A 27,932-nucleotide genomic window follows, 5' to 3' on the forward strand; every position below is an offset into this window, starting at 1 on the left:
AACGTTGAAGCCATTATTACCTTCAGCGAAAGTATTTGCTCTGATCTGAGGATTAGTGCAGAACATCAAAGATGTATTGGTCACACTAAAAAGAAGTCAAGCGAAAAAGGTGAAGATTTTGTATAAACACAGAAGAACGAGCTACGGAGTGAGATTTATTCTTCCTTGGACGTGATAGTTCAAGAAATAATTTCCCAATATGATCATATCATGATGCAGTAGGTGAATATGAATTTTGTCGCTAAGACAACTATTGAATCCTCAGATTGAAATCGATCTCGATAGTGCTCATAGCAGCATTGACAAAACAAAATTTCACCTGGAGCGAAAGAGGCGCCAACAGTTTGTCGCAATTTCTTCAGAAACCTTTGAACTTCTCAGACAAGGACATGTTTGAAATCTTGAGCTTAAAACAAATAAATAAAAAGATAGCAGCTAGAATGCAACTAGATGATTTATTTCTTAATAGTGTTTAAATATTCGTGATGCCTATTGAATACCAGATTCTGCTTTGAGAGAAAAAGAATGATGTCCAAGATTTTTTTCGGGTAGCATTAACAGATTTCTAGAGTTCTGACTATTGCGGTAAGTGTGGCTATGTGCAAGTGAAGTTGTTTTTCAGATTTAATTAAGTTGATCAAGAATTAATACCGTTCAACGAATAAAAATTGCCTTTCACTTATTAGGTGATTGGTGGAAAACATAGTTTTCGATAAAATTATTAATAGTTTTTGAGGCCAAGAAAGCACCTAATATTTATTGGCAGCATATTATGTTAACGGTTAATAATGTATTTTCTCTGTTTTATATCCGAGGGGGCGGGGCATCATGAGGAGAAGCCGCACTGGGCATCAAATACCCTAGCTACGCCACTGGGTTGACCAGTGTATTGACTTTTTCAATGACGCAAAGTTTGACTTTCTCGTTAACTCCGTGAGGAACATGTGAAACTTGCATGTTTTCTGGTGTTCTGTGTTGTTTTATATGAAATGCACTCTCACATTAAAATCAGTATGGATCAATTAGTGTACAGTCACATTCAACTTACTTGAGGGGGCCTAACGTCCTATTTCAGTAACCGGGCTCAAGGGTAAATTGTGAAGCACTGACTCAAACACCATGACTTTTGAATGTTTTAAAAAAGACCAATCAGCAAGGGCCAAAGGGCCGACCAAGAGTTTGTGCGTAACCCAAACTTCCACTTATATGTAAAGCTCTTTATAAACTTATATAAGTATTTCAATTTCCTAGAACTGTGATATCAACTGTGTATACTGTGTTCAAATCATCTTTCGGGTGCCTCAACGTTTGTGTATGACTTGTTCAGGATATTGTTATGGAGGTTGTAATTGTGTATGCATTTTATTTGAATGTTTTATATATTTTATTCTTCCTCTGTCTCGACTCTGGCAGGAAAAAAAGACGAACAACCCGAGATTCAAACTGCAGGATAAATATGGATTTTGTAAAAGACAGGGGAGAGAAACACATGGTAAGTATAGAGAATGAGATTTACAGCCTCTTAATTACAGCACTGTATAGTTATCCTCTTACCTTATAATCTTGTAGATTACATTATGCTAATTCAAAAGAAAAGACTTGTCAATCTTGTCATGCATGTAAATCAGTGACTTATCGTTGCTTTTCCTGGCTGATTCAGGCAGCCCTCTCCCTTTCATGGCACTTGGCAAATCGGAGGACTTGTACGAATCTGTCCTAACATATGGAATAAGAAATGTACCTCCATTTTTGTGTCTTTCTGGATATTCTAGGCTTAGGTTTTGTTTTTGAATTTGTAAATTAAGGTTCAGTGTTATATGTATCATTGTTACTTTACTTTTTATTCTTCTGTCCTTAAGTGTCTCTTTAATTATTTTGCTAATAATGTTACTGAAATCAAACGTGAAAATTCATTTGTTATAAATCTTCCTCCTATTGTCTTGAGCAATGTTAGCTCACTAAATAACAAAATGGACGAACTTGATTGTTGCTGCAGAAATTTCTACCAATTCCGTGAAAGCTCCACATTCTGTCTCACTTAAACATGACTAAATGAAAGTATTCCCGACACTTCAATTGTAAACAAAAAGTTTGCTTGCGTCCATCGCAATCACTCTGAAAATAGCAAGAGAATAATGCAACTCGCAATAATGTGTCCAAATTCAGCGATATGTCTAAAGCAAATCAAGCTGATGTGTCACAACAGACGCTGGATATCTTCAACATCGAGACTCTTTCTTGCAATTATCGACAATGTTATAGAAATACATTAAACAGGCTGCATTCGGGTTCCCATGGAGTAAACCAAACCGAGTTGGATTTTGCATACGACATAGCATTACTTTGAAATACAATTAAATGTATACACGAGATAACGGATAATGTCGCCCTCAAACTTATGCATATTGGGTGCAGGTACCTCCATCAACATTGGTCCTACAGATCCTGGACAAATAGAAAAGTTCACCTATTTAGGCTGCAGTGTTATCTCAAGTGATGGAGATTCATATCGTGTTGTTGCATGTCGGATTGGAAAGCAGGAGCCGTCTTTCAAAAAGTACGGTCAATCTTCAGGTATATCCACCTGTAGGCATTATTCATTCAAGAGCCTAAAAAATTAATCTTTGGGAACATTTTGCGCACCGTCTTCTAAATCTAGATCTATTTGGCTATCATTCAAATATTATAAAGTCTAGTAGATTTAGACAATGATTTTTCCTCGGGGGAGGGGTGGAGGTCGGAGTAAAAATTTTCCACTGTCTTTTTCTAAAAGTAACATTCATAAGTGATTAAAAGCAAAATAATGGCTCCTTATGATGTATCTATGAGATTTAAAAAAAAAAAAGTATTTTATATGTTTTTCTTGTTAAAAATTGTAGGAAACACATGATATCAAAAGTTTATTATTTTATTTTATGTTTAAAATATTTCTCTACAGGAATCTCAAGTTATTTACAAACTTCGTTACAGAGCCAGTGAAAATAAGAAAAAAATGACTCAAGTCTGTTATTTTGGATTAGAAGAAAATGATGCAAATAAATCTGGTACAGACATAACTTCGTCGTCACTCCAAAAGACAGAGTATGTCAATAAGTCACTGGTACCATTAGTGTTGTTGATGACAATGCCCAATTTTGTAATAGTCTTATGGTACACTGTCATACATTGTAATGGAAGTTATCTTCAAATGCTGTCTGTTTTTACCGAGAAGTCTGTCTTCTCTGGTATGTCTTACATATGGAGTCTAGCCAGAAGCCCGTCTCCTGTAATCATTTGGTCTCTAGTCTTGTATGGCGTGTATGCCCTGGCTATGATGAAATTATTACCTGGCCAGACAGTCTTTGGACCTGTAACACCGAAAGGGAATGTTCCAGTCTATAAAGACAATGGCTTCCTATTTTTTGTTCTAACCATGATATTGTTTTGGACATTGACTCTACTCCTGCATCCTTTTGGAATCTCACCATCAATGTATTACGACAAATTTGATGAGATGATTGTTGCCTTAAATGTCTGCAGTTTACTTTTCTGTTTCGCTCTGTACCTCAAAGGAAAACTGGCCCCATCGTCTACTGACTCTGGATCATCAGGGAACATAATATTTGATTACTACTGGGGCATGGAACTTTATCCTCGAATTTATGGTTTTGACGTGAAAGTTTTCACCAACTGTAGATTTGGCTTGATGTTTTGGGCTTTGATGGTTTGTATTCACGCCGTGAAAAGTTATGAACTTCATGGGTTTGTTGACTCAATGTTTGTTTCGGCATTGCTGCAGATTGTTTACCTGGCCAAGTTCTACTGGTGGGAAGCTGGATATCTCTCTACCATAGACATTATGGTGGATAGGGCTGGGTTTTATCTATGCTGGGGTTGCATGGTTTACGTACCCGTGCTCTACACGTTGGTTACATTTTATCTGGTCACACACCCAGTACATTTAGGCTTGCCAGTTAGTGCCGTATTGATTCTTGCTGGCCTGCTCAGTCTCTATATCAATTATGAAGCTGACTTACAAAAACAAAAAGTTCGCAAGACAAATGGAGAGTGTTTGATTTGGGGACAGAAGCCGGACATCATTCGTGCCAAGTATCAGCTGGAGACTGGTGAAACTAAAGAGAGTATTCTGTTGGCCTCGGGGTGGTGGGCTGTCTCCAGACACTTCCATTACGTTCCTGAAATAATGCTCGCATTTTTATGGTCCTTGCCGGCAATGTTTGAGAATCTCCTGCCTTATACGTACGTTATTTTTCTCGTCGTCCTTCTAATACATCGAAGTTTCCGAGATGATGGAAAGTGTTGTCAAAAATATGGAACATTCTGGAGTCAGTATTGTGAGAAGGTACACTACAGAATAGTGCCTCATGTGTTCTAGACATGTAGTCTGAACACCTGAGACAGCCCAGTCGGATGAAGAACATGCAAACAATTAGACCAAATCTCAATACTCAATCTCCCATTTTCGATATAAAATTAATTTATTATTACTTAATCATTAATTAATTGTTTTTTGTTTTGTTTATTCATGCAATGTTTTTTATTTGAGAGTAGGAAGCGAGAGAAATAACGTATACAAGAGTTGTAACAGACAAGAGTTGTAACAGACAAGAGTTGTAACAGACAAGAGTTGTAACAGACAAGAGTTGTAACAGACAAGAGTTGTAACAGACAAGAGTTGTAACAGACAAGATTTGTAACAGACAAGAGTTGTAACAGACATGAGTTGTTGTTTCTTTTAAGTACTTCTACGTGATTGATACGGGTATATTTATTAACTCATTCGGACATTATTCGTTGTACAAATAGATTTAAATATTTCTAGAAGGTTCGCCTTTACATATACTTCATAGTCTTAGTGACTGAGTTTGTTGAGAAAAAAATAAGTTCATTTCTGAACTATATGAAGACAAAACACAGCTTTTAGAATAAGTTTAGGCAAAAATCCAAAGAGTAACAAAATGTATATTTAAAAAAAAAGCCATTTCTGGAATATATTAAGAAAATAAACAACGCATTTCTAGACACTGTCATGAGAAAAATATCTACATTTCTTAATGCAAAAGAAAAGATAACCCCAGTTCTAAGTTATGTAGTTTCTGCGCTCTAGATTGCACTGAAATATCAATTTTCGTTTCATAGACGAATACGACATTGTAACTAGATCTAGTCAATCGTATGCCATGATTGCGTAATTTTTATGTTGGATTTATTTCTTGTGACGAATTCATGTTTTGACTGATGGATATTTAATGAAATGCGTGATTAAAATTTTAACTCAAACTTATATGACAAGAGGAGTAATCCGCTAAGATCTGTTGAAAAAAAGAAGATTAAAGAGTTATCGTTTCTAGTCGTGGTGTCTCTATCAAACTTCTGCAATAGCACATCATTCCAGAGATCATAGTCTGGGTTCTTAGTATGAACAAGGCAAATAGAAGTTCAGTACTTGTAAATACATGGGCGTAGCCATGGGGGTGGGGTGGGGTTCGGAATTTAGTGACTGATTTTTTGCTTTGATTCTATTTATTTTAGGTGAGATTTTAAAACTAAATCATCACTTGCCCCAGCGCAGCCCTCTTCAATAAAATCAAAAAATAAATAAAAAAGAATGCGAACGACAATCCCTATATTCAAAGAGAATAGCTAAGGAAGATTTCGATTTTAAAACCCCTTCCGATGAAACCCCCTCTTCAATATAAGACTATCCATACATGAGTCACCAGATTCTATGAGCGTAGCCAAAAGGGTGTTTTGTGTTTAAAACCCCCCTCCACGGGGTTTAGAGCCAAAAACCACCTCTTCAATAAAAAAAATCAAATTACACACTCAAAATTCTATGAGCGTAGCCAAAGGGGTTTTGAGTTTAAACCCCCCTTCATCGGGATTTGAAGCTAAAAAATACCTCTTCAATATAAAAAAAAATCAAATTACATACTCAAAATGTAGCCAAAGAGGTTTTGAGATAATCCCCCCCCTCCAGCGGGGTTTGAAGCTAAAAAATTACCTCTTGAATATAAAAAAAAGCAAATTAGACACTCAAAATGCTATGATCGTAGCCATAGGTTTTTTTTAGCTTAAACCCCCCTTTCAGCAAGGTATGAATGTAAAAAATACCTCTTCAATATAAAAAAAAGCATATTGCTTACTCAAAATTCTATGAGCGTAGCTTTGAGTTAAAACCCCCACCCACTTTTTTTTTTAAAGTTTACAAATGCTCCAGATAGTTTTGAGTTTAAATTACCCCATACAGAGAGTTTTGATGTTGAAAACATTTCTCTTCAATTTTATTCTAAATCAAACTACAGTCACCAAATTCTATGAAAGTAGCTAAAGGGGTTTTGAATTTTTTTTTAAATCCACAGATTTTTTAGTTTACAACCCCCCAAAAATGATTTTGATGATAAAACGTCCTTTTCGATAAAAAATCTAAAGCAAATTACTGTCACCTAATTCCAAGAGTGTGTCAAAGAGAGGTTAAAAATTTCTACCAGTGGCTGGGCTCCATTAATAAAGTGCAGTGAATAGTCATCTGCCGAAATTGAAAAAGACTAAATGTGGCTCAACAAAGATGGCTAAGACAGATTTTAAAGATTAGAGAAATCATATGCCGAACTGGGAGTTGATTTCTTAGTAAGGTTGTGACAGAGCGTTGCATGAGGTTTGCGGGATATGTTATCCTACAAAAAATTACGCATCATTAAGAGTTGCGATGACACGGAGGCCATTACGAGGAAAGTGCAAACAGGGACATCATAGGCGCCACATTTTCATGGAGGTCTTCAGAGCAGGTGAGAAGAGGCTTCAGACATTGCCAGTGACAGATTTTTGTGGAATCAGCTTGCCGCCAAATGCGCCGAACGACGCGGGAGGATCTAAGTAAGAATAGCAGTAAGGTTTTTGAAATAAAACTTTTTAATAGTAGGATAATGCACTGTAGATACCTCAGAATAGTGCTTGTCGGCGGGGCTCCGCCCGCGATAGGGGAGCTTACAGCGCTCCCCCAAACCCCCTTGCTGCCAATGTCGGGGAGTCTATAATTTTTCCATTTACTCCAGGAAGAACCTATAGTTGGATACAATAAACGTCTTTCAAAAGAATGAAGGGTCAGAATGTAATAGAGATTAATTATGAGGGGAGAATAGTATCCCTCCCACGCAAAAAAAAAAACATATGCGTGTGTGTGTGTGTGTGTACATAATTAATCTTTATGGCTACGCCCATGTGTAAATATAAACAGATAATTTAAAATAATCATTTATATGAAGTGAACTAACATACAGTATCTTCAATAATTCATATCTTTGCTCAACTTGCGTAATTTACGCGTCCACTGTACTGGGAGAGTACTGTTAAATTTCTGATTACTGCAAGGTTTATCTCCCGTTAATGTAGAACATTATTAATATTCGAAAGAAATAATACCATTAAAATTATTTCTTTCTAACTCATTTATGTGTTGAGATAGACAATGAACAATTGTTACATGTTTCAACTTGATCCGAGAATCGTAAATGGGAGAAAAAAACGTGTACAAGATTTTGTCCAGACAGACAGACAGACCGAGTGAGTTGATGTAAGTTAAGTAACAATAAATTAATAAAATTGAACCAATGAAATACTCCTCTGGCCTCCAGAGATATAGGTATGATTTGAATGACCTGAAATGGGTTGCATTTGTAGAAACACTATTAGTGTATTAACCTATCTTCCCTCAATAACTTTGGCACCTTAGTATTGCTTCTGTATGTCACATGACATGGAAAAAAAAAGATTATTATTATAATTAGTTTTATTATTATTCGTTCAAACGAAGTGATAAGAAACAGGATTAACCCAGCGATTGGACGCCACAATGACCTGCTCACAACTGTCGAAAAACGCAAACTAAAACTGCATGGCCAGACAACAAGGTCCTCAAAGCGCGCAAAGACCTTCCATCAGTACCAGGCAAATGATGAGGAGAAAGCGATGGGAAGGCAACAACAACGAATATACGGAACTGTCATTGAAAGAGTTTCAATCCAAGACAAAAGACTGAGAGGAATGGAGAAAGACTGTCAACAGATCTTGTGTGGTGCCCCTACGGTCCAACAGACTTAGGGGCAGGTGAAGCTTGCAGGTCCAGTTATAAATCTTTGAATGAAGCCACAACAAAGTAGACCTGTATAATGATTTTTTTCAAGTTTAAAAATTTTGTTTTACTTTCAACTGTATTAGATTTTTAAGCCACTGTTTCCTATCCTAATGTTTTATTTTTGTTATTGAAAGTAAGGTTGCAACTTAAACATACAAGCTTTGATTTGAGCTATTGATTGAAAACTTGAATAACAACAGGTGTTGATCCTTGCGTACTGAAAAAAAGCAACAACTCACTTAAGCAAGAGAAATATGCACGGAGTAAAAATGCATATATATATTTACTTGTAAATTTTAAAAAAAGTGCGCAGCTTAAAAACTCAATGCACCAGTTGAGGTTGACAATGAACACAGATCAATATGGCGGCATCATAGCACGTGTAGTGAAAGGAAGAAGTGTATTGACATCTCATCAACTTAGACTTGGGATAATTTGATTAGAAACATTAAATACGATCTAGTCTTATGTACTTTTAACGACAAGGACTGTCCGGCTGATTTATCGATCGATATGTGTCACATATGTACATGCGAGCTCTTAAGTGAAATACAGATTTTTAACTAGACTCAATCTAGATCTAGATGTAGATCTATGTTAAGTCAGGATCAACAGGGGGACTAAAGAGCTATTTCTCTTGAATATACCTTGTTCAAAATTGTTTAAATTTGATGATCCAACCACTTATCTTTGTATTCCGGTAAGTTTACATTTCAATAAATACAAATTTAATACAAAATAAATACAAAAAAATTCAAATACAAAAACAAAATTTAATAAAATACTCTGAAAGACACAAAGATAAGCTAGCCAGGAAAACCAGTGACTTGGCAGAATTTAAGTCATTGGTTAATATGCATGACTAAATGCATGACGCGTAGGACGTAATCATCTTCTTTTTTGAAGTAACGTCTGTATTATATAAGATAAGAAGATTTAAAATAAAAATAAATATAGTGTTGCTTTTTATTATCAATATCAATTAAGATTATCTGTATAGATCGAAGATTATTATGATCTGAAAACGTTACTTTTGATCTCGATTGTGTATTGAAGGCTATGGTATTTTTTGTTACATTCTAACGACATAAAACACTGAATCATAATCTTCAAATACAAAAACAAACATAATGAAATACTCAGATAGACGCAAAGATAAAGGCACTTTCCTCGTCCCATATGCTTGGACAATTTGTACAAATACTCCTTCTTCCCTAGTGCTATTAGAGCATGGAATGGGTTGCCTGAGCTAGCCAGAAAAAAACAGTGACTTGGCAGAATTTAGGTCATTGGTTAACATGCATGACTAAATGCATGACGCGTAGGACGTAATCATCTTCATTTTTGAAGTAACGTCTGTATTATATAAGATAAGGTAAAATAAGAAAACAGCATTGTTCAACAGGTCTTTTATCTCGTTTTGAATCTGTGGGTCAAGGTAAAGTATCGCTTTTTCTTAAGACTGTATGTAACTGCAAAGAAATTGTCGATGTTAGTTGTGTCACCCAAACAATAACCTTAGCGATGATCATTAAATGAAAGGTTGTTGCTTGCTAAAGTTAAAACTAACATTCACCATGCGATGAATTACTTTATGAATTACTTACTAATTGTCAATTTCTTCAATGCGTTTCTTGTTGACATCATCCAGCGCTCTCAGTCTTTCATGTAGTCATTAGTTGGCTCTTTTCTTTAAATTCGGTTGGAAAACAAACCACATTGATTCTGTCTTAAGGTATAAGCCCGAGACCATGCGAACGTCAGTCCAGTGCACATAAAGTTTGACAGGGCAGCCATTCAAGTGAAAGACACTATTCCATATTATTTAATCATCGCTCTTTCTTGATACAATTTTATAAGCCTCCTTCATTCACGGAAAGTAGTTAAAAAATTCAACAACTTTAAAGATTCCCTATGTAACAGAATATACTGTTTCTTTTTCCATGGATGCTACGCCACTGGTATAGTAGCACATATTGTTTAGTCTAAATTTATGGTAATGGAAAATTTAAAAAAAGCAGAAAAATAAGGTGACACTATCAAGGTTTTCATTAAAATAGAATTGGTCCCAAATGTCACCACCATTACAATAAACGTGATGAAGGCAGTTCCTTACATCACAACCGTCTAGGCCGCTTATACTGGGAACATGTGGCGTAGCATGAATTAACGTTTTGAAAATATAAAGTTTGAATTGACGTTTACGATATGTTTAAGAAAGTTTACATATTTTTAATTTTGTTTTTAGAAAATTGTAATTATTGTTCTCCCACGTTCTTGTCACCCCTGAGAGCTCATGTAGGTCCCAATTGGTCATTAGTCATTAGGCGCAATGAAATCCCACGCGCCATGAAGCGCCGTATTTAGAGTTAAAAAGGCCTTAAGTTATTGGAGAAATGGGGCCGTTTTGGGGCCCCATATAAGTCCAGATACTATATGAAACTACTAAATATTTCTTGGGGGCCCTAACGTTGCATAGGGGTAAATATGACCCTGGCGCAATGGTTGTTGCGCCATCGGGAGTGGGCCCCTAAATGGTCGTGGGCCCGGGATAATTGAACCCCCAACGCACCATGGATGCCACTGTCTAAAGGCCTGTATACATGGGCGCCCACAGTTTATTTTGCATGAATGTGCAAGTTACGACCTATGACTTTAGTCCTAACTTTAGAGTTCTTATTACTTTCTAGTCTCGCAGATTATTCAACAAAAAAACTAGTGCGTCGCGGAATGCAGGGAGGGTCGTGCACGTACATGGCCTGCGTCAATTCCTGATCAGCCTCGGGGCTAGTTTTGTTTGGTGTGATGCAAACATTGTGAGAACATCGTTTCCTCCATAATAGAGATTATTTTTATTATTATTGTTGTTACTTATACAATAGCTTACCCTTACAAATGTACTTCTGTGGAGGAAATATTGCTGTTACTTATACAATAGCTTACCCTTACAAATGTACTTCTGTGGAGGAAATATTGCTGTTACTTATACAATAGCTTACCCTTACAAATGTACTTCTGTGGAGGAAATATTGCTGTTACTTATACAATAGCTTACCCTTACAAATGTACTTCTGTGGAGGAAATATTGCTGTTACTTATACAATAGCTTACCCTTACAAATGTACTTCTGTGGAGGAAATATTGCTGTTACTTATACAATAGCTTACCCTTACAAATGTACTTCTGTGGAGGAAATATTGCTGTTACTTATACAATAGCTTACCCTTACAAATGTACTTCTGTGGAGGAAATATTGTTGTTACTTATACAATAGCTTACCCTTACAAATGTACTTCTGTGGAGGAAATATTGTTGTTACTTATACAATAGCTTACCCTTACAAATGTACTTCTGTGGAGGAAATATTGTTGTTACTTATACAATAGCTTACCCTTACAAATGTACTTCTGTGGAGGAAATATTGTTGTTACTTATACAATAGCTTACCCTTACAAATGTACTTCTGTGGAGGAAATATTGTTGTTACTTATACAATAGCTTACCCTTACAAATGTACTTCTGTGGAGGAAATATTGTTGTTACTTACACAATAGCTTACCCTTACAAATGTACTTCTATGGAGGAAATATTGTTGTTACTTATACAATAGCTTACCCCTACAAATGTACTTCTGTGGAGGAAATATTGCTGTTACTCATACAATAGCTTACACTTACAAATGTACTTCTGTGGAGGAAATATTGCTGTTACTTATACAATAGCTTACCCTTACAAATGTACTTCTGTGGAGGAAATATTGCTGTTACTTATACAATAGCTTACCCTTACAAATGTACTTCTGTGGAGGAAATATTGTTGTTACTTATACAATAGCTTACCCTTACAAATGTACTTCTGTGGAGGAAATATTGTTGTTACTTATACAATAGCTTACCCTTACAAATGTACTTCTGTGGAGGAAATATTGTTGTTACTTATACAATAGCTTACCCTTAAAAATGTACTTCTGTGGAGGAAATATTGCTGTTACTTATACAATAGCTTACCCTTACAAATGTACTTCTGTGGAGGAAATATTGTTGTTACTTATACAATAGCTTACCCTTACAAATGTACTTCTGTGGAGGAAATATTGCTGTTACTTATACAATAGCTTACCCTTACAAATGTACTTCTGTGGAGGAAATATTGCTGTTACTTATACAATAGCTTACCCTTACAAATGTACTTCTGTGGAGGAAATATTGTTGTTACTTATACAATAGCTTACCCTTACAAATGTACTTCTGTGGAGGAAATATTGCTGTTACTTATACAATAGCTTACCCTTACAAATGTACTTCTGTGGAGGAAATATTGTTGTTACTTATACAATAGCTTACCCTTACAAATGTACTTCTGAGGAGGAAATATTGTCGTTACTTATACAATAGCTTACCCTTACAAATGTACTTCTGTGGAGGAAATATTGTTGTTACTTACACAATAGCTTACCCTTACAAATGTACTTCTGTGGAGGAAATATTGTTGTTACTTATACAATAGCTTACCCCTACAAATGTACTTCTGTGGAGGAAATATTGCTGTTACTCATACAATAGCTTACACTTACAAATGTACTTCTGTGGAGGAAATATTGCTGTTACTTATACAATAGCTTACCCTTACAAATGTACTTCTGTGGAGGAAATATTGCTGTTACTTATACAATAGCTTACCCTTACAAATGTACTTCTGTGGAGGAAATATTGCTGTTACTTATACAATAGCTTACCCTTACAAATGTACTTCTGTGGAGGAAATATTGTTGTTACTTATACAATAGCTTACCCTTACAAATGTACTTCTGTGGAGGAAATATTGCTGTTACTTATACAATAGCTTACCCTTACAAATGTACTTCTGTGGAGGAAATATTGCTGTTACTTATACAATAGCTTACCCTTACAAATGTACTTCTGTGGAGGAAATATTGTTGTTACTTATACAATAGCTTACCCTTACAAATGTACTTCTGTGGAGGAAATATTGTTGTTACTTATACAATAGCTTACCCTTACAAATGTACTTCTGTGGAGGAAATATTGTTGTTACTTATACAATAGCTTACCCTTACAAATGTACTTCTGTGGAGGAAATATTGCTGATACTTATACAATAGCTTACCCTTACAAATGTACTTCTGTGGAGGAAATATTGTTGTTACTTATACAATAGCTTACCCTTACAAATGTACTTCTGTGGAGGAAATATTGCTGTTACTTATACAATAGCTTACCCTTACAAATGTACTTCTGTGGAGGAAATATTGTTGTTACTTATACAATAGCTTACCCTTACAAATGTACTTCTGTGGGGGAAATATTGTTGTTACTTATACAATAGCTTACCCTTACAAATGTACTTCTGTGGAGGAAATATTGTTGTTACTTATACAATAGCTTACCCTTACAAATGTACTTCTGTGGAGGAAATATTGCTGTTGCTTATACAATAGCTTACCCTTACAAATGTACTTCTGTGGAGGAAATATTGCTGTTACTTATACAATAGCTTACCCTTACAAATGTACTTCTGTGGAGGAAATATTGTTGTTACTTATACAATAGCTTACCCTTACAAATGTACTTCTGTGGAGGAAATATTGTTGTTACTTATAGAATAGCTTACCCTTACAAATGTACTTCTGTGGAGGAAATATTGCTGTTACTTATACAATAGCTTACCCTTACAAATGTACTTCTGTGGAGGAAATATTGCTGTTACTTATACAATAGCTTACCCTTACAAATGTACTTCTGTGGAGGAAATATTGCTGTTACTTATACAATAGCTTACCCTTACAAATGTACTTCTGTGGAGGAAATATTGTTGTTACTTATACAATAGCTTACCCTTACAAATGTACTTCTGTGGAGGAAATATTGCTGTTACTTATACAATAGCTTACCCTTACAAATGTACTTCTGTGGAGGAAATATTGTTGTTACTTATACAATAGCTTACCCTTACAAATGTACTTCTGTGGAGGAAATATTGTTGTTACTTATACAATAGCTTACCCTTACAAATGTACTTCTGTGGAGGAAATATTGTTGTTACTTATACAATAGCTTACCCTTACAAATGTACTTCTGTGGAGGAAATATTGTTGTTACTTATACAATAGCTTACCCTTACAAATGTACTTCTGTGGAGGAAATATTGCTGTTACTCATACAATAGCTTACCCTTACAAATGTACTTCTGTGGAGGAAATATTGCTGTTACTTATACAATAGCTTACCCTTACAAATGTACTTCTGTGGAGGAAATATTGTTGTTACTTATACAATAGCTTACCCTTACAAATGTAATTCTGTGGAGGAAATATTGCTGTTACTTATACAATAGCTTACCCTTACAAATGTACTTCTGTGGAGGAAATATTGTTGTTACTTATACAATAGCTTACCCTTACAAATGTACTTCTGTGGAGGAAATAGTGCTGTTACTTATACAATAGCTTACCCTTACAAATGTACTTCTGTGGAGGAAATATTGCTGTTACTTATACAATAGCTTACCCTTACAAATGTACTTCTGTGGAGGAAATATTGTTGTTACTTATACAATAGCTTACCCTTACAAATGTACTTCTGTGGAGGAAATATTGTTGTTACTTATACAATAGCTTACCCTTACAAATGTACTTCTGTGGAGGAAATATTGCTGTTACTTATACAATAGCTTACCCTTACAAATGTACTTCTGTGGAGGAAATATTGTTGTTACTTATACAATAGCTTACCCTTACAAATGTACTTCTGTGGAGGAAATATTGCTGTTACTTATACAATAGCTTACCCTTACAAATGTACTTCTGTGGAGGAAATATTGCTGTTACTCATACAATAGCTTACACTTACAAATGTACTTCTGTGGAGGAAATATTGTTGTTACTTATACAATAGCTTACCCTTACAAATGTACTTCTGTGGAGGAAATATTGTTGTTACTTATACAATAGCTTACCCTTACAAATGTACTTCTGTGGAGGAAATATTGCTGTTACTCATACAATAGCTTACCCTTACAAATGTACTTCTGTGGAGGAAATATTGCTGTTACTTATACAATAGCTTACCCTTACAAATGTACTTCTGTGGAGGAAATATTGTTGTTACTTATACAATAGCTTACCCTTACAAATGTACTTCTGTGGAGGAAATATTGCTGTTACTTATACAATAGCTTACCCTTACAAATGTACTTCTGTGGAGGAAATATTGTTGTTACTTATACAATAGCTTACCCTTACAAATGTACTTCTGTGGAGCAAATATTGCTGTTACTTATACAATAGCTTACCCTTACAAATGTACTTCTGTGGAGGAAATATTGTTGTTACTTATACAATAGCTTACCCTTACAAATGTACTTCTGTGGAGGAAATATTGCTGTTACTTATACAATAGCTTACCCTTACAAATGTACTTCTGTGGAGGAAATATTGCTGTTACTTATACAATAGCTTACCCTTACAAATGTACTTTTGTGGAGGAAATATTGCTGTTACTTATACAATAGCTTACCCTTACAAATGTACTTCTGTGGAGGAAATATTGTTGTTACTTATACAATAGCTTACCCTTACAAATGTACTTCTGTGGAGGAAATATTGCTGTTACTTATACAATAGCTTACCCTTACAAATGTACTTCTGTGGAGGAAATATTGCTGATACTTATACAATAGCTTACCCTTACAAATGTACTTCTGTGGAGGAAATATTGTTGTTACTTATACAATAGCTTACCCTTACAAATGTACTTCTGTGGAGGAAATATTGTTGTTACTTATACAATAGCTTACCCTTACAAATGTACTTCTGTGGAGGAAATATTGCTGTTACTTATACAATAGCTTACCCTTACAAATGTACTTCTGTGGAGGAAATATTGCTGTTACTTATACAATAGCTTACCCTTACAAATGTACTTCTGTGGAGGAAATATTGCTGTTACTTATACAATAGCTTACCCTTACAAATGTACTTCTGTGGAGGAAATATTGTTGTTACTTATACAATAGCTTACCCTTACAAATGTACTTCTGTGGAGGAAATATTGCTGTTACTTATACAATAGCTTACCCTTACAAATGTACTTCTGTGGAGGAAATATTGTTGTTACTTATACAATAGCTTACCCTTACAAATGTACTTCTGTGGAGGAAATATTGTTGTTACTTATACAATAGCTTACCCTTACAAATGTACTTCTGTGGAGGAAATATTGTTGTTACTTACACAATAGCTTACCCTTACAAATGTACTTCTGTGGAGGAAATATTGTTGTTACTTATTCAATAGCTTACCCCTACAAATGTACTTCTGTGGAGGAAATATTGCTGTTACTCATACAATAGCTTACACTTACAAATGTACTTCTGTGGAGGAAATATTGCTGTTACTTATACAATAGCTTACCCTTACAAATGTACTTCTGTGGAGGAAATATTGCTGTTACTTATACAATAGCTTACCCTTACAAATGTACTTCTGTGGAGGAAATATTGTTGTTACTTATACAATAGCTTACCCTTACAAATGTACTTCTGTGGAGGAAATATTGCTGTTACTTATACAATAGCTTACCCTTACAAATGTACTTCTGTGGAGGAAATATTGCTGTTACTTATACAAAAGCTTACCCTTACAAATGTACTTCTGTGGAGGAAATATTGTTGTTACTTATACAATAGCTTACCCTTACAAATGTACTTCTGTGGAGGAAATATTGCTGTTACTTATACAATAGCTTACCCTTACAAATGTACTTCTGTGGAGGAAATATTGCTGTTACTTATACAATAGCTTACCCTTACAAATGTACTTCTGTGGAGGAAATATTGCTGTTACTTATACAATAGCTTACCCTTACAAATGTACTTCTGTGGAGGAAATATTGTTGTTACTTATACAATAGCTTACCCTTACAAATGTACTTCTGTGGAGGAAATATTGCTGTTACTTATACAATAGCTTACCCTTACAAATGTACTTCTGTGGAGGAAATATTGTTGTTACTTATACAATAGCTTACCCTTACAAATGTACTTCTGTGGAGGAAATATTGCTGTTACTTATACAATAGCTTACCCTTACAAATGTACTTCTGTGGAGGAAATATCGTTGTTACTTAGAAGAAATAAATGGATTTGAAGCTGTGAGAAATTGGCTAGAAATTCGGCTGTTCGGAATCCAGTCGGGTGCACGTGCGAGACCTTGTATCCACCTGCGGGCGCCCATCCCTGTATAAATGTCTATAAATATATATCTCAATATTTTGTTTTCACTAGTGAACTCTCTTTCATTTCAACCAAAAAAAAAAACAAAAAAAAAAACGATAGTGCTTCAAATGCGATTTACCTATTGGCCATGTGAATTGGGTATACTATTTTAATTGAGTCTCATTGTTTCATTGTTTTGATACGTAAATCAATACACTGCTTGGGATGATTTCAACCGATTAAATCAAAGTATCAGCCGGCTCCATAAAGTCAACAGACAAAGGAAATATTTGCAGTGATCATCGATTCAAACACTCTTTCTTTCCCGACTAATTCACTAGCGGATCCAGAACTTTGGAAGGGGGGGGAATTTTTTCCCAAAACCCAGCCCTAACGCCCAGAAAACCCTAACCCTATGCATAAAAGCGCATACAAAATAAATATATATATATATATATATATATATATATGTGTGTGTGTGTGTGTGTGTGTGTGTGTATGAATAAGAATAAAAAACACCCAGTGTTTCTCAACCTTCGGCGAAAAAAAACAACAACAAAACTATAACATGTGTAAATTATATTAAGTGACAGATTTTTTTTTATTTTGTAATTTCATAAGCAAACTACAAATTAAAATTATTTGTTTGTCCGATGGGCGGAGGGCGATTGCATGTATCGTACCTCCCACCGGTAAAACCCTTTTTCATTTCATATTTACTAATTATAAAATTTAAGTTTAGTGCGCCATAATATGCAAAAGCGTTCAAATAACAATGTGTGCCTTATATTATGTAGATATTCAACTAATTTTGAACACAAAAATGATCTCTCCATAAAATAGGACCCCCCCCCCCACAATCACAGGGCTAGAGTGGGGAGGACAGTAGATGCAATCTGCTAAATTATGCACTTAGAGATGGAGAGTTGAGGGGTGGGTTAGCTCCACGTGACTGGTTGGATAAGTCCCGCGGGAAGTAGTTTGGACATCACTGGATTAAAACATTTCGATTCGATGTAAATAAGTAAATAAATAAAATAGAAACTAATCGATTGGAATATTTACAGATGAACAGCATACAATTTGGTTTGTTTGCAGAGAAACATTATAGCTGTCAAAACATAAGGAGGGGGAACATTCCAATGTCAACTGAAACATAGCATACAGACAGCGTTTGTGTTGCCCGTAGCTCCGTTAGCAGGTTTACAAATACGCTATGCGGGCCGCAATGCGGGTGTTCAAAAGATAAATGCATTAATGAAAATGCCTTGTGTACAGTCATTACTTGTGGTCTATAGAATGCTGTCATTTTAATGATAAGAACATAAAGAAAGTGTATCAGTAGTAGGTTGCACCGGAGCTAAGCTCTGGCTCCGGCCGAATGTACAGACATTATTCAATCTCCGTCAATCTTCGGGTCCGGCCGGATATCATTGCTGAATAGTTTGCGGATAGGCAAAAGTATACTCTAGTGCTGATTTTTTAAAATAGTTTGACTGCCTTGCCCTTTAAGATAGTTAGGAGGATATTTGATACGGGTATTCAGAGAAGGTAATATGTGCTGGTTTAAATGTCAGTAGCGGACCTGGTCATGGATGTGTGTAGTTTGTTTCGTCCCTAGATATTGAGTATTTTAGAATTTAGCTGTTATAAGTAAACATTGATAATAGTGACCCACATATTTTGTTTATGTCATTATAAGTGTTTAAATGTAGCCTGTTTAGATGGATATCAGAGTATGATATTTTTATGAGCCTGACGAATATGGACTGGACTATACTACATAGTCCAGTAAATGATTTCATGATAGATAAATTACACTAGTAGCTACTTAGGGCATACTAAATATGACTGTTCATTTACTTGTCCTGTTCACTTCTATTCTTACTACTGAGCTGCGTTGGTTTGTTAATCACGTTTTACTGAATACTTTAGGAGTGTCTAGTAATTCCTCACAATTACTCACAATATGCAGTTAGCCATTCTCAGTATCAGACAAAAAACGCCAGGAAAAGAAGCGGCCTGTGGTCTTTAAAACACAGGAATGGTGACCAACTGATGATCTGAAATAATGAACACATACATTTATCCACAAATTTGAAAGTTAATTTTAATAAATACTGAAATGAATAGACTATATTTTGTATGTTCATGTGTAGAAAAAAATTGTCTTAGCGAAGAGTGAATCATAGAATTAGAATTAGCCTTGGCGAGTCAAAAGATTGCAAGATGTTCTGCTCTGCGCATGCGTAACCTTTCGATTTCGTCACATGTAAACATGGCTATATGACCTAGATCTATGAAATTGTAATACTTTCATAGAGTTGGGCAACTATTTTGAGGGTTTTCAGTTTTTATTAGGGCAACTTTGTATATTTTTTGTTTTGCCGTTAGTATCCAAGGAACATTTATGCAAAGTTTTAATCAAGATTTCAGACGGTTTTGAGTTTTTTTTTTCGAGACATAGGCCTACATACATACATACATATGTAATATATATACATAAATACATACATATATATAAAGCAGAAATTATATGTATGTGTGTATATATGTCCAGAATATAAATCAAAACCGGATATCAAAAAGTACTATCTGATACAGTAGCAAGTTCTGGTTTTCTATGCAAATGAAGATTTCGATATCAATTTAAATAACCAAACCTATAGAAAGATAAGATTTTGATCCTTACTTGTACTCTATACTACGCAGTGAAGGAAATAGGACTAAACACTTATATGCAATATATTATTAGACTTGTAAGAATCGTGTACTTTTAATCATTTCAACAAGATAAGAATGACATGGGACAGAGAGAAATGTGGAGAGTCTAGAATACTGGAGCTAGGCTTCAAGAAAGTCTAGTATATGAGCCTGCCAATGAAATAAACTATTGCACAATGTATTCTTGAAAAAAAATGTTTTAAAATTGAACTTTGGCTCAGACATACTAAAGCTTCACTCAATACAAACATAGACTGTTGGATAGTAGGAATTGGTCAATGTTAGTTGAAACTTAAAGCTTCAGCCAGTGGCCTAATAACCTTTAGGGAATAATGTAGTGGTTCTCAAATTATGCAGTTCATCCAGCCCCGTTTCAAGACAAAAATAGTGTACTCATTTCCCCTAACAGCAGCACCATGGCTACAATGGTCATTACTTTTGATCGGTTTCACAGACGTCCTTTAAAAAAATAAGACTATAATAATTTTAATATATTAAATGCATATTATGTATTTATTTGTGAGGAATCGTTAATGAATTGAATGAAATGGCAGGGTAGCACTTTATTGGATTACATTTTTTTTTACATGTAATGATAAATACAGAATGACTCGGTGTGGCTTTTGTTACAGTGAAAAGGTTAAGGGGTCCGTCATATTCCTGGACCTGGGCCCATGGATTCCTTGCTACGCTGTTCCCACGAAGGATTCTGGGTAGCAAACATACTAACAAAATATTTAATAAATGTAAATAATACAAGTGGAAGGGTTTGGTTAGGAGAACTGTCACAGAGATGAGAGAGAGCCATCATAATTTCAACTTTTAAAATAGTACTTTAAATGTTCTTGTGATAAAACTTTGTAAGTGGGCTCCGAGACTTTGGGTTGAGAATTAATTAAATAAATACACGCATAGACAGACAGCTTTTCCTACTCTCTCTGTTTCTCTCTCTGTGGCTCTGTCAGTCTATCTCTATGTGTGTGTGTGTGTCTCTCTGTCTCTCATATACAAATATATAGACACACTCTTTATTTCCTCTTTCAGATGTATTTTGTAAAACTTGAATGTTTACAGAGACCTGACTGTCCTTTTTGGCTACATTGAGTTATTATGACTTAAATGATTGACATTTCGAACACATAGATGACATTTACCATTTAGTCTGTTACTTAACTGTATCACGTGTAGACTTAATTGCTTGACCCCGGACTATAAAAGAGAAAGGTCACAACTGCTTATTGAAAACTTCTGTTATAATACAGAATGTACGATCAGCGGCGTCCTCAAAATGAGTCTTTCTCTTTTAAAGGAATTATTTTTAGCCAGGTACCCAAAGTCGCTCCTGCAAGTTTAATAATAAACATTTTCTGAATAAAATTAACAAAAATCTGGGAAGAGGTGATCGAGATTGTTAAATAGCACAAAGTACCTCACCGGAAGACACCCACCCTCGTGACGCTTATGTCTATATTTATCTGATTCATTCTTTTTCTTCAATTTCAACATGAACGTTATTCGATATATTCAACAAATTAGTTCAGCTGTTTATTGTCAACATTTTCATTTTGAAAAGATTTAATAGTTAACATTGCGTAGTTTGAAAATAAAAGTGTATACAAAGTTAATAACAAACATACAGCCAACTTGTTATGACTTTTTAGAAACGTCAGACAAAACTTGTCTCCCTTTCACTAGCTTCATTTCAAATCGACTCCTAACTTCAGTATGAACATGTAGATCTATTTATTTAACAATGCTCTTTCTGCACACAGCCCCAGTGACCGTCGGCTGTTTGTATGTGTGGGCGTGTATATGCCTATGGGAGTGGTTACTGTCATCTTCATGTTTGTTACGATTTCATATTATTTGCAATAATTTTAAAAAATGAAAGGCTTAGACAAAAATCGGCTTTTTATAGGTTGATGTACTCTCTTCCCATGAATTGTTTTGGTTTGAAGTTCTTACAATCAAATTAAAAAATACCCCGTTCAAATGATAACATAAGCATCCTTTGTTTTCCAAGTGTACAAGAAACTATTGACTCCGATAAAACAAACTCTATTCTAACAAAATAAATAAGACCCAAGTACTCAAGACAAAAAAAATTCACGCTATCTTTCGTTTTCTTGCAATGGTGCCAGAACTTGACATTGAAAAAAAAAGTTCTTGGCTTTCGCCGCTTGAAATGTCTGGCCGCTTTTTCTGTTATAACCTTTAGCCAGTAATTGTGCAAGCATGCTGTTCAATTTCTCTCTTGCTTACTGCTCACTGGGCTGTTCTCTCAAGCTCAGTCTCAACAACGGTAATAACTACAACCCAGCGGTTCTCAATTATCTGCACATGAGTGCGCTACATTGAAACAAACCTTAATATCCCTGTCTTTGTGTTGACCACGTGATACATTCCTGGAACCTGCGAGGTACGGTAGGATATCCCCCCCCCCAACCAATTTTCTACTTTCTCACAGCTCCTAGCTTCTCTCTGACTCTCTCTGTCTCTCATTCATTCTCTTTCTCTCTCCTGCACATCTCTCCCCCTGCCTGCATCTACACTGTCTTTATCTCTTATGCTATTCTTAGTTACGATCTCTCATCTCCAACTCTATTAAAGAGGCTGCAACGGTTACAGTGTTTCTGGGACATGTATGTGTATGCCTGCGTGTTTTTTGATAGGGGGCTAATTGCTAATTAATATCATGGTATGTGTGTGACACCAGCACGACTCTACTTATTCAGCAAAAAAAAAAATGTGTTTGCCTATGGGTCTATGCAGACTATAACGTGTTACTAAACTTGGAGACTTGACTGATTTTTTTTTGTCTCTGGCTGAAAAGTTTGTTGTGTTTTACAAAAGAAATATTACATTCATAACGTGGTGGATTGATTTTAAAGAGTCTGTGCTTCGCTTGCTTTTCCTACAATATTTGGAGCCTACTAGATCTTTTTTACATTGAATAGAAGCCACCGTACGTAAGTTTAATAAAACTCTCTATGTATTGACAGAAAGAAAAAATGGCATATACACTGTAGGCATATTTTCAAATGTTGCTGTACTACAGGCTAAATGTGGAGCGTCCAGTGTAGGTGGTAAAGGCTGCACATATTCACATTTAGTACAGAACTATGAACAACGTTTTCAGAGAAAGGAATATCTGTTCCATATAATGTTATAGAGAAAGGTGGGACTGCCAGCGAATCTTTACAGATGCATTCTGTATAGCCTCACTGTGCAACCTCATTTATAGACAATACAATTAATGTAATGATTATATTTATCCAATACTAATAGCGCACCGTGACTTGAACGTCATAAAGACTTGAAAGTATTACGTTAATTTGTTTGCATACTACATAACACTTTATCTGTTTTTTAAATCATTTTTGCTTTATCTGCCATTTCACTATTGCTTGGTTCAGATATGCCACCCGCCATTCCTCGACACACAAACACACCTAACTTCTTAATGCTGACTTGTTACTCTCACGGTGGAAAACAGGGGGAGAGAGGTAGCTATATAATCCTACTCACAGACTCCCCCCTCCCCCTGTCCAAGAATTAAACCTACCAACAAGTGTTGACAACACACGTGCTGGCGCTCGAGTTGAATAAAGCGAGCTCACACACACATACACATGTAGAGACACATTCAGCAATAACGTTTGGTTGGGAGGTTATTTAAAATCCAATCCCAGTCCACTCTAACGTACATAAATATTTATCTAGAACCAAAAAAATATCAACTACTTACGCACTTGATACATTAATGTAAAATGATATAATCCTCGAATTAAAACCAGTTATGAATTTGGCTATTTAATTAATAAAGCAGAATGTGAGAAGTGTGTATGCATGTATTTCATGCATAGAACTCAAAACCGTTAGACCAATCTGGATAAAATATAGCATAAATGTTCCTTAGATCGTGGCGGAGACCATGATTATGTTTAATGTCCCCCCCCCACACCCCCAACACCAGAGGCCCTAAACATAAAATAAAATACCTAAATTTATCTTTATTAAACAGTGAAACTGTCCAACAAACCGGATAAACCCGTTTTCACAGTATTTATATTAAATCGCATGAATATATCAGCTAAACGGTAAACCTATTGGCACACTCTACTTTTATTATTTTACTTATAAAAACAATGGTGATGGAGGTGTGCCCCCTATGGAGCGTGGTGGATTTCTGGTAAATAGTTTAGCTTCCGATCCGAGACTTCTCGAGTTTGAATCCTGTTGATGACAGGGATTTTGTACTTAGAATTTTTGAAGACGCTCTTTGACGCTTGCGAGGGAAACAGTAGCCTACATCCACTGTCTAATTCACCTGGAATAATATATATAAAAAAAATCTCGAAAGAAAAAAAAAACACCACCACCAAATTGCTGACACCTTAAGAATTTTGAACTACTATGTCTAGCTTTTGTGCACTTATGCATTGCTAGAAGAAGAACTATTGTTTACTTGTGATGCACTTTGTCATGACCAAGATCGCCGTGCTGTGACCTATATATTTTGCCACGTAGGACTCCTCTGTGTTCAGAATAATAATTAATTAAATATATATTTAACTTATTTCCTTACGGACAATAAAAGTATTATTATTATTATTATTTAAGGGTTGGTTTTAAAATAATTACACTAGCATGTCTCATCATAATTGTATGATTAATCAAACAGGTTCTGATGCTTAAGTTTCACATCATACTATGCAGATGTTCTGTTCCTACCTGTACTTTAGTCTATAGCTTACATACTTTTTTAAACATTTCTGTTCCCAGGTGTAAATCAATCTAAGTCACTACTTGTGTTGAAACAAATAATAAGCAAACTGGAAACAGAAGACAACTGAAAAAGAATGGTATGTACAAGAATGATGTAAAAAAATATTCTCCAACAAATCTAGATAAAGTGCCGAAAATTTCATTTCTTCAGACAACTTTTTTAGGGGATCTTCTTCTTCTTCTTCTTCAACTGTCAGGTAGAGTTGAGCCCACGGCTCTTGGAACTCTAAGCCAGCAAAAGTGAACAAGAGCTCCCTCTCACCAGCCTGAATGAGAACAGTGTACACTGTTCTGTCTGGCGGGTGGGTCAGACTTGCGGCAAGAGACCGCATACACTAAGACCCCCGCTACTTTCCTTTTCTATACCAGGCTAACTGTGCGGGACACGCCATTTATGTGACGGCCCCTTGAGGAACAGCGCCTGGATTGTGACAAGGTTGTGGGAGTTTTTTTACAACTCCGCACAGTGCAATGAGGATGCTCTCGCACCCCCTTAAGCACCCCCACGTGAGTCTTGTTTTGCTACCCTTTAGCCTAATTGTTTCCTCTTACGATCGTTTCCACCCGGGCGCCACTATGAGGCAGGGTAGCATGCCCGGGTTTTAGGGGATAAATGTTGTTTTTTTCTTCTGAAAGTTGAATAACAGAACTAAAATTATGTTTGTTTTTAATACCAAGCTAAAATTTAGATCTGGTTTGTTTATTTTTAAAATGACGGCGTTATAAAAATTACTGAACACAATTTAAACTATTACAAGTTCTGATGATTATATACTTTTTACTCATACTGCAGAGGTATATGTCATAACACAATATTTCTAGCATTCCTAAAAATTTAACTTATAATTTATTTCACTAGACATGTAGCTCTCGTTTACTTTGTGTATCTCCAGTATACAAATATACTCCCAATAAAGTAAACTCAAACATCATGTAAATTATATTCTTTAGGCCGATCACACCAACGGAAGTGTGCAGCGTAGAAACAATGGAGATGATCGAGACTTTCATGACAATGGCGACACAAGTGAGTCAGTAGTCAAGGACAACAATTCAACACATTCTCCTGGTCAAAGTTTGTCAACGCAGCCTGTGAAGAGATTCGTTAATCAGACTCTCGTACCAATCACATTGTTGTTGATAATGCCCAATTTCGTCATCGTAATATGGTACACCATCGTTCACTGTCATGGTAGCTACTTCAAGATGGTGTCCGTCATGTTTGAAAAGTCTGTATTTTCTGGTCTGGTTCATATTTGGAGCCTTACCAGAAGCCCGTCTCCAGTAATCATTTGGTCTCTAGTCTTGTATTGTGCCTACGCATTGGCCATGATGAAATTATTACCTGGGAAAACAGTCTATGGACCAATGACGCCTAAAGGAAATATTCCTGAATATAAGGACAACGGCTTTCTATTTTTTGTACTGACAATAGGAATGTTTTGGGCATTGGTTCTGCTCTTGCGTCCTTTCGGGATCTCGCCTTCGATTTATTACGACAAAATGGACGAAATATGTGTTACCTTAAATATATTTAGTCTTGTGTTCTGTGCCTTTCTCTACCTCAAAGGAAAGCTGGCCCCGTCGTCTACTGACTCTGGATCATCAGGGAACATAATATTTGATTACTACTGGGGCATGGAGCTGTATCCTCGAATATTTGGTTTTGACGTGAAAGTTTTTACCAACTGTAGATTTGGTTTGATGATTTGGGCTTTGATGGTTTGTATCCACGCCGTGAAAAGTTATGAGCTTCATGGGTTTGTTGACTCAATGTTTGTTTCGGCATTGCTGCAGATTGTTTACCTGGCCAAGTTCTACTGGTGGGAAGCTGGATATCTCTCTACCATAGACATTATGGTGGACAGGGCTGGGTTTTATATATGCTGGGGTTGTTTAGCATTAGTTCCTGTTCTGTACACCTCGGTGACCTGCTATCTTGTTACTCACCCTGTCCGCCTGGGCCTAGCTGTTAGTGCCGCTATGATATTTATTGGACTTCTGAGCATCTACACAAACTACGAGGCCGACGCACAGAAACAAAAAGTCCGCAAGACCAATGGCGATTGTTTGATTTGGGGAAAGACACCAGACATCATTCGCGCTAAATACCAGCTGGAGAATGGTGGGATCAAAGACAGCATCCTCTTGGCTTCAGGCTGGTGGGGGATGTCAAGACACTTTCACTACATTCCTGAAATAATGTTGGCCTTGATGTGGACACTTCCGGCCCTGTTTGAGAACATGATGCCCTACTCCTATGTTATTATTCTCACCATTATTTTAACACATCGAAGTTCTCGTGACGAGGAGAAATGCAGCAGCAAATATGGACACTTCTGGCGCCAGTATTGTAACAAAGTACCTTACAGAATCATTCCAAATTTGTTTTAAATTTACTGCATTTCATACATTGCAAATTCTTATTGCTGCTACAATTTTGCTACAACTTTGTTTGATTTATTTTGCTTTTTAAAAGTATGCTTTAAATTATTGTTCATAAATATAAATAAAAATGTGCATGAATTTGGTAAAGTAATTGAATGACGGGGGAAGAACCTACAGTCAACGTTCGTAGTGGAAAAAAACAAGCAAAACAAAATCTGCTAGAGCCTCAAGTTTATTCTGCGACATATTGAGCTATCTATTAGCTTTAGGTTATAGTCTCAGAGATATTCTTTAACATTTTTCTAGTCACATGACACTATTCGCTGACCATCTCATGCTTTAAGTTCTCAGCCAGTCAACTATTAGTTTGTTACAAAACATAATTGCTCGAACGAAAGTTGCAATATTTGGCCTACTCTAGAACTATTTTGTTTACTTTTTGTATTCCTACAACTGTACATGTAAATAAGTTGACATGTTCATTGGTTCATCTAACAAACGTGTATCTCATCACAAAGGTACATCACTAGGGCAATTTTTGTTTCAATAGAAGCTGTTCAATAGAAATTTAAAAAAATGAATAAATTTAATTTAACGATTCTTGCTTTATACTTTTCTTCTAAAACTATTTCAGTATATATATATAAAAAATAGAAAGCAAGGC

General features: G+C 35.7%; 3 protein-coding genes across 7 annotated transcripts in view; 2 read left to right on the forward strand and 1 right to left on the reverse strand.

Moving 5' to 3' along the window:
* The window catches only part of LOC106054081 (neuroglian-like), a 55,424-nt gene extending 36,058 nt beyond the window's left edge, over window positions 1-19,366 (reverse strand). Inside the window, exon 1 of the mRNA XM_056026072.1 lies at window positions 19,335-19,366. Within this exon, the coding sequence (XP_055882047.1) occupies window positions 19,335-19,351 (17 nt within the window). The 5' untranslated portion in view covers window positions 19,352-19,366. The remainder of the gene's footprint in view (window positions 1-19,334) is intronic.
* Window positions 3,126-4,375, forward strand: LOC106067259 (uncharacterized). The gene has a single exon (XM_013226417.2). It carries the CDS (start codon window positions 3,188-3,190, stop codon window positions 4,373-4,375), a length of 1,188 nt encoding a protein of 395 aa, XP_013081871.2. The 5' UTR covers window positions 3,126-3,187.
* LOC106067257 (uncharacterized) lies at window positions 8,488-27,868 on the forward strand. Of its 5 annotated transcripts, none has more exons than XM_013226412.2 (3): window positions 8,488-8,834; window positions 24,878-24,957; window positions 25,832-27,868. In XM_013226412.2, exons 2-3 carry the CDS (start codon window positions 24,955-24,957, stop codon window positions 27,272-27,274), a joined length of 1,446 nt encoding a protein of 481 aa, XP_013081866.2. In that variant the 5' UTR covers window positions 8,488-8,834; window positions 24,878-24,954; the 3' UTR covers window positions 27,275-27,868. The 5 variants fall into 5 exon arrangements, with proteins under 5 accessions (XP_013081866.2, XP_013081869.2, XP_013081870.2 ...); XM_013226415.2 differs by lacking the exon at window positions 8,488-8,834 and adding an exon at window positions 22,510-22,734; XM_013226416.2 differs by lacking the exon at window positions 8,488-8,834 and adding an exon at window positions 22,721-22,790.
* The last annotated feature ends 64 nt before the right edge of the window (window positions 27,869-27,932 follow it).

This window comes from Biomphalaria glabrata, chromosome 4 (genome assembly GCF_947242115.1).
Source record: "Biomphalaria glabrata chromosome 4, xgBioGlab47.1, whole genome shotgun sequence".
NCBI classification, from domain to species: Eukaryota; Metazoa; Mollusca; class Gastropoda; family Planorbidae; genus Biomphalaria; species Biomphalaria glabrata.